The sequence below is a fragment of the Drosophila willistoni genome, unplaced genomic scaffold (genome assembly GCF_018902025.1).
Source record: "Drosophila willistoni isolate 14030-0811.24 unplaced genomic scaffold, UCI_dwil_1.1 Seg261, whole genome shotgun sequence".
Classification (NCBI taxonomy): Eukaryota; Metazoa; Arthropoda; class Insecta; order Diptera; family Drosophilidae; genus Drosophila; species Drosophila willistoni.
Window position 1 is genome coordinate 6,355 of NW_025814219.1, and position 8,078 is coordinate 14,432.

Sequence of the window (8,078 nt, forward strand, 5' to 3'; positions counted from 1 at the left end):
TTTTTGATTTGACTTAATGTAATTTTTAAGAAACAAACTGAATTGTTGAATTTAAACCAAATCTAATTTGACTTAATGTTACTTTTAAAAAAAAAAAAAACGCATACTGAATTGCTGGATTAATACCAAATTTTTGATTTGACTTAATGTAATTTTTAAGAAACAAACTGAATTGTTGAATTTAAACCAAATCCAATTTGACTTAATGTTACTTTAAAAACGCATACTGAATTGCTAAAATGGATACTCATACACTAAATTTATGTTATAACCCTATATTTTATGTATATTACAATGATCTGATCAGGTTTTCTCTGGGTTTCCCTGTATCCTTGCAGCAAATGCTGGATCATTCAATATTCCCCAGAATGCACACCAACCACGTCAGAATAAGAATTCAATATTTTTATATTTGTAAACTTAATGATAATGTTATTTTTGAGGGTGCCTATTGGAATACCCCTATTTCAATAATAACATTATGCAACACTTCTAACGTGGTGATTTAACATAGAGATTATTTATCAAGTAACTACATCTGGTCCCACTAAATCTTTTCTTTTTGGTGAAAACCGTTTTTGTGTAAACAAGTGGTGTGGTGTTGCAACGAAAATATAATCAAAGAAAATAAAAGACATCATAATATAAAACATAAAATAAACTACAGTATTCTTTATTGAATAGCTTTATCTAGTTTTCCAACACGAAATCAGCAAAACGTCGATTTCACTTGAGTCTAGGAATAGTTGCAGTTCATTTTTGTGCTTGGAGATGCCGTTAGCACTCCAAAGACATAGACGTAGGGAAGCCATTATTTATTCTCGATAAGCTTCTGGATAAGCATGTTTTGATTCCGCATCAGTTCGTGCATACAGTTTTGCATGAACGTCATAAAAGTGGTCATGTTTTAATTGAGTGAGATCAATAGGGCCTCTAAACCACTTGGAGTTTGCTGGCCAAGCTCTGGTGCGCTAGGTTGCGGATTCTGTAGATGGTGGAGAGACGGGGTCTCTTTCGCGGGCTCCGTCTGTCCAGTTCAGAGCACACTAGCGAAGGATACACTAGGACTGGTTGTAGCAGTCATGTTGGATGATCTAACAGCCTTGGCGAAGAAAACCTCCGGTGTAGTTTTAGAGGCGTTGAAGGTGATTTTTGGTCCAGCTGGGGGTTTGCGCCCGTTTAGGTGTGATTTAAGATCCTTGAAGACAGGACATCCTTTGTAGTTGGCCGTGTGGTTCCCTCCACAGTTGCTGCATAGTCTTAGTGCGACGTTGTTTCTGTCCTTGGTCCAAATGCCATCTTCATGATGTTCGCCGCAGCCAACACACACTGATCTAAGATTGCAATTGTTAGAGGTGTGGTTCTATTCCTGGCAGTTTTTACACTGCGGTGGTTGGCGTCTCTTATGGGGCTCCTCTACGGTGATTCTTCTGTGCAATAGAAGCTGTAGGTTGTAGATCGGGTGCACTTCATTTGGCTTCGACCGCTTTGCATCAGGTTGGAGCTCGATTTTAAAGAGCGGCTGTGCGACTTTGTTCCTGTTGATGATGTTGACAACGGACTTGACCGCAAACCCTTTTTCGACCAGCGCGTCTGCTATTTCTAGAGTAGGGACCGATGGCTCCCCTTTAACACAACCTGGAGACCTTTACTGCTTTTTAGTTGGTAGGTATAGAAGTTGATGTTAGCATTACGGAGGTACTTTTCGATGATGCGGAAATTGTCCTCAGTTTGGGTTTGACATTTAATTTCTTTAATGTTACCCCTATTGAATGGGGTTATAAGAAAGTTATTTGCCCCTACTGTTTCTACTAGCTTCGAAATCAGGGCGCTGCAGTTGGCTTCACGGATGTATAAAGGGGGTGGTCTAGCCGATTTAACTTTATCTACAGCGCCGGCTTGATCGTCTTGCTGATCGGCAAGAATTTTAAAACGATTCCCGCTAAGGGGTGCTACTCGTTCATTTGGTTTGGTTATTTTCGGCGTATTGCGGGCTTAGCTTTCGCTAAGTTATTTTAATATATCTATCCATTCCAGTTTGGACAGAAGTCGTTGGGTTTACTATTGTAGCTGACTCTGGGCGACTTGTCGTTGTCGGCTTGAGGCAGGTCAATACTTCGGCAGACGTTGCAGTAGTTGCTGTCAACGAGCTGACGGTGCTGGTTGGTGCAATCGGTGACCCAGTTATCGATATTGATGGAGAAGCACACTGCTCTCTCCACGGTAAGTTGCTGTTGATTGCTGAGTGGCTGGCACTTTCGGTGTTATTGCTTACGTTAGCATTCAGTGGGGTCGGCGACACCACCGAAAAGTACGCGTTGTTGCGTTGGACCGAGAGTCGACGCTCACGTTGTTGTTGTACAATTAGTTCTTGTAGCTGTTGCTGGTGGGGATCGAGAGAGCTGGGCCCGAATTGGTGGACATGGCTTTTGTAAAAATTACCGCTTTGTTGTTACAACTTAGTATTTATTGCTATTAGAGCAATCTAATAGCAATATGATGGTAAATAGGCGTCTCTGAGGCGACTGAGAGCCCTACACAAGTTTTTGCAAACGCAGTCTTTTTTTTTTTTACACTCAATTTTTGCGCAGTGCATAATAAAACACGTCTGTACACGGCGGCAGTTGAATTACTCTGAAATCCTGACGTGATGGGCAAAAACTAAGTACAGGGCCGTGATCAGCACCCCCAAATTACTATAAAAGACCTATTGAACTTAAAACACTTTCATGGCCTCGAAAATGTCGGCCTGTGTTATTCTACGACATAAACAACGTTTTATACTGGACAATAGTAGACAGTTTTTTATAACTCTCCTCAAAGTTGAGATTATTTAAAAAAATAATTTTTTTGAGAAAGGCTTAGAACTACACAAATATAAAGACACTCACGTTCTATTTCTACGACACAAATTTACCAGCACAAAGTACAAACCCAAATTGTTCAAAGCCATTTTAAATTATTTTAATATTGTTATGTATGTGACCCATCTCTAAGAAGCTGTTATCGTCGGATTGTTAAAAGGTCTGTTAACAGCTGCACTTCTCAGTCGTTCTACTAATTGCTTCGGAACAACATCGGACTCCCCTGCTACAACTACGAGGGACTTCTACTACTGCAACTACCAGTACAGCTACAAGGGATTACTACTACAACTACGAGGGATTGCTACTACCGCGACTACTACTACAGCTACGAGGTACTTCTACTACTGGACTTCTACTTCTACTACTATAACTACAACTACTACATATCCCAGATTTCTACTGTACAATTATCTATTAATAAACTATACATATATACATAAGTTTGCACAAACACAAAATTGGCGACGAGGATGGGATAATTCGTCAAACTTATATATGTATATGTCGTGTACAGTTACAATCGACCAAGCGAAAGCGAACAAAGAGACGCCAAAAACCGCATGCGTGCTGGCGCCAAGTTTATTGGAATAAAGAAACGGTACTTTTCCAACGCGCGCATTTGCAGACAGACGCGCTACGACTACTGCAATTTGAATTGATGCTCAAACACACACACATACGATCGAATTCAACTACTAATGTCTGATTTGGAATCACATGAGGAAAAGCCCACCAAAGTGAATATTGCTACAGAACGCAAAACAACAAATAAATCAGTGATAATGTCAGGAGTGGGTCAGTTAGAACCATTTGATTTAAATCACCCAAAGAAATGGACAACTTACAAGCAGCGTTTTGAGCTGTATCTTCTGGCCAATGACGTTACGGAGGAAGCACGGAAGAAGGCTGCATTGCTTACGCTGGCTGGCGCTCCACTGTTCGAGCTTCTAACGTCATTGGCATCCCCTACTCAGGTGAGTGATTTGAGTTTATCGGAAATATATGAAATACTCAACCAACATTTGTCTCCATGTCAATCGGAAATTGCGGCCTACTACCAATTTCACAAGCGAGACCAACTAATTGATGAATCGGTTGCGAACTACATGGCTGCACTTAGGACTCTCGCTGTCGACTGCAAATTCGCAGCTGCGTTGGATCGCATGTTGCGCGATCGCTTCGTATGTGGAATGAAGGATGAGGGTCTTCAGAAAAGTCTTCTAGCAGAGGCAGATTTAACGATTCAACGCGCGATGGAACGCGCCACATCTAGTGAGGCCGCTGCTCACAGCGCTTGGGCCATGCGAAATACAGCTGAGAGCACTGAGTCGATTCACGAAGTGCAGACTAACGCGATCCGTCCAAGCCGACCGAATCAGCACCACCAGCCATGCGATGGTTGCGGGGGTGCTCACTTGCGGAAACTGTGCCCACATCGGAACACTGTGGCATGGCCTGTCACCGAGCAGGCCATCTTCAACGAGTCTGCAGGGCTGTAAGAGACCCGGGTCGTAAAGCATTCAACACATCGAGTGGCCATGACTCCTACCGAGGACCACACAAGCAAAAGCCGAATGAAGAATACAGTGTCCACAGCATACTACCGTTGATTTGCCCAAAGGAAATCGTTACAATAATTATAAATAAACGAAAATGCCAATTCGAAGTGGATTCGGGGTCTGCGATCACAATGATAGACGAAGCTACGTTTCGTTATATCTGGCCAACGGATAGACCGAATATCCAAGATTGTGCTCTAGAGTTTACGGATTACCAGAAAAACCGAATTCCAGTTATTGGCATCGTGGATACATCTGTCCAGTACGATAATAAATACATTCCGAATCTTCCACTGGTTGTTACATCAAGCGGTGGATCGAATTTACTTGGACGCAACTGGTTTATGCCCTTAGGCATCAGCATAGAAGGAATACATGCCATTAACGCTAAACTTAGCATCGAGGCAACTCTGGCGAAGTATAAGGATCTGTTTTCGTCTGAATTAGGCCGTTTTCGGGGGCCACCTGTGTCATTACAAATCAATACTGATGCAACACCAGTCCGACTGCCAGCAAGACGCATTCCATTTGCAATTCAAGAATTATATGAAGAAGAATTAGACCGTCTGTGCTCCCAAGGAATCCTAGTACCCATTGAATACTCCGACTGGGCGACTCCTACAGTGCCAGTAATTAAAAAGGATGGTACTATTCGCATATGTGGCGACTACAAGTCTACAATTAATAAAGTGATTAAGCAACACGGCCATCAAATTCCTCCAATGAATTCATTATTAGCATCCGTTGAAGGAGGATCCATATTTGCGAAAATCGACTTGGCTCAGGCGTACCAACAACTAGTGGTAGATGAGCAGTCTGCATTGATGCAAACCATATGTACACACAAAGGTTATTTCAAAGTAACCAGACTACAATTTGGAATTTCTTCAGCCCCGGGCATATTTCAGAGCTGCATCGAACGTAAATTGCAGAACGTTTCTGGTGTTTTACCCTACTTCGATGACATAATTGTTATGGGAAAATCCGAGGAAGAGCTAGCGGTGCGTCTTAATGAGGTGCTTTCAAGATTTGATAAGGCCGGACTACGCCTACGCAGAGACAAGTGTCAATTTGGAGTTCCGTCAGTAGAATTTTTGGGATTTAAAATCGATGCACTGGGTATAAGACCGTGTGCCAGTAAGGTCGAAGCTATCAAGTGCGCTCCGGCTCCAAAAGATAAGAAACAATTACAAGCATTCTTGGGACTCATCAATTTTTACCACGCATTCCTGCCACATAAGGCAACCGTTGCAGAACCGCTTCACCGTCTACTGGATAAAAATGCGCCATGGGTGTGGGCCCATAAACACCAAGATGCCTTCATGAATCTAAAAAATCTTGTAACTTCACAAAATGTGCTAATGCATTTCGATGGCAAATTGCCAGTATTGTTAACGTGCGATGCATCTCCGTACGGAATCGGAGCGGTGCTGAGCCACAAACTTCAGGATGGATCAGAGAAGCCTATTGCCTTTTATTCTAGAACTCTCTCCAAGACAGAAAGAAACTACTCGCAAATCGACAGAGAAGCCGTTGGGCTTATATCAGGCGTTAAAAAATTTCACAATTATCTATATGGCCGTTCTTTTACTCTCGTCACAGATCATCGCCCATTGCTCGGAATATTTACAACGGCCAAGGCAACTCCAAATGTAATTTCCACACAGATGCTTCGAAGAGCAATATTCTTGAATGCCTATGACTTTACACTAATTCATAGACCGGGATCAAAAATGGGCAACGCCGACTTCTTAAGCCGATGCCCATTACCACAACAAGGCGAAGGCAACACTACAGAAGAAGTGTTAATGATTGAATGGGCTGGAACACCACTTGTCAGCGCTCAATCTCTAGCATTACAGACTAAGAAGGACGCGCATTTATCAAAGGTTCTGAACTGGGTGTTAAGGGGATGGCCCAATGGAAAAGTTGATCGTTCAGATCAGCTCTACTCGTATTTTTCTCGCCGACATGAGCTTTCAGCAAACAAAGGAATTCTTGTATGGGGCAACCGGGCTGTGATTCCAGAACCATCTAGACCGGCTTTACTTCAAGCGTTGCATGCTTCACACCCGGGGATTGTAAAAATGAAAGCCATGGCTCGAAGCTACTTTTGGTGGCCTAATATTGATGCTGAAATAGAGCTACTTGTGAAACGTTGCAATCCCTGTCAGCAAAACCGAAACGAACAGCCTCATACAACTACACATCATTGGGAATCTGCCAGACAACCTTGGTCACGCCTTCATATAGATTTCGCTGGCCCCTTTAATGGGAATACCTTTTTACTAGTCGTGGATTCATTTTCGAAATGGCTAGAAGTCTCTGTTGTGAAATCTACATCATCTGCTATTAAATTCTTGAGACAGCTTTTTGCAACGCACGGATTACCGGACGAAATAGTGTCAGATAATGGCACTGCATTCACGTCTGAAGAATTCAGGATCTTTATGAAAAACAACGTGATTCGACACATTCGGTCGGCTCCATTTCATGCTGCCACAAATGGGCAAGCCGAGCGCATGGTACAAAGTACCAAGAATTACCTGAAAAAGTTTGATAGAAATCTTAACATAGATCTCGCACTGGCGCGGTATCTGTTTAGCCAACATACTACCCCTCACTCCACGACAAATCGTACCCCTGCAGAACTACTATGTAATCGAGAGCTTAAGTCATATTTCGACAAAATTCAACCCAAGGAAATAACATACGGAAAGGTCTGCGACCTAACAAATGATAAGCAGTTTTCTATTGGTGCTCCGGTTTGGGTCCGTAACTACGCCCCCGGTCCAAAGTGGATAGAAGGCGAAATTGTGGACCAGACAGGCCCCATTTCATACAACGTTCGTTTACATGATCGCCGCATTATTAAACGTCACTTCGACCAACTTCGCCATTGGGTTCCGCCTGTCGAAAGTACTCAAGACACGGAATCAATCGAACAACCTGCTGAGGATGCAGTCTCGATATCTGATGATATACCCGACTGTCCTGAATTGTCTGAACCGGCACCATTGTCCCCAGCTCCAGTGACTCCTCGCAGATCGAGTCGGAAAAGACAACCCCCGGAATTCTTTAACCCATCTGGGTGTTAAGGGGTGTTATGTATGTGACCCATCTTTAAGAAGCTGTTATCGTCGGACTGTTAAAAGGTCTGTTAACAGCTGCACTTCTCAGTCGTTCTACTAATTGCTTCGGAACAACATCGGACTCCCCTGCTACAACTACGAGGGACTTCTACTACTGCAACTACCACTACAGCTACAAGGGATTACTACTACAACTACGAGGGATTGCTACTACCGCGACTACTACTACAGCTACGAGGGACTTCTACTACTGGACTTCTACTTCTACTACTATAACTACAACTACTACATATCCCAGATTTCTACTGTACAATTATCTATTAATAAACTATATATACATAAGTTTGCACAAACACAAAAAATATCATCTTGTATTCGAAAAATATATTCACTCAAACTTTGTGCACAACATACCCTTAAGGTCAAAAATGTTGCTTTGGCAAAAGCACGTGTTATCTCCTGAGTGTATTTCGCGAGTGTTGGACAATATTAAAAAAAAACGCAGTATGCAACAGTGTGCTTTAGTCTTTTATTTAAAAATCGGTATCAAAAATTTATCG

The 8,078-nt window shown here is 42.5% G+C and overlaps 1 protein-coding gene across 1 annotated transcript; it reads left to right on the forward strand.

The window, feature by feature from the left end:
• The first annotated feature begins 3,649 nt into the window (after positions 1–3,649).
• On the forward strand, positions 3,650–4,366 carry LOC124461199. Its single transcript, XM_047012752.1, has one exon. It carries the CDS (start codon positions 3,650–3,652, stop codon positions 4,364–4,366), a length of 717 nt encoding a protein of 238 aa, XP_046868708.1.
• Positions 4,367–8,078: the final 3,712 nt, after the last annotated feature.

Excerpts from the sequence above, each read along its gene's own strand:
- LOC124461199 (XM_047012752.1), top strand. The coding sequence starts at position 3,650 with ATGTCAGGAGTGGGTCAGTTAGAACCATTTGATTTAAATCACCCAAAG.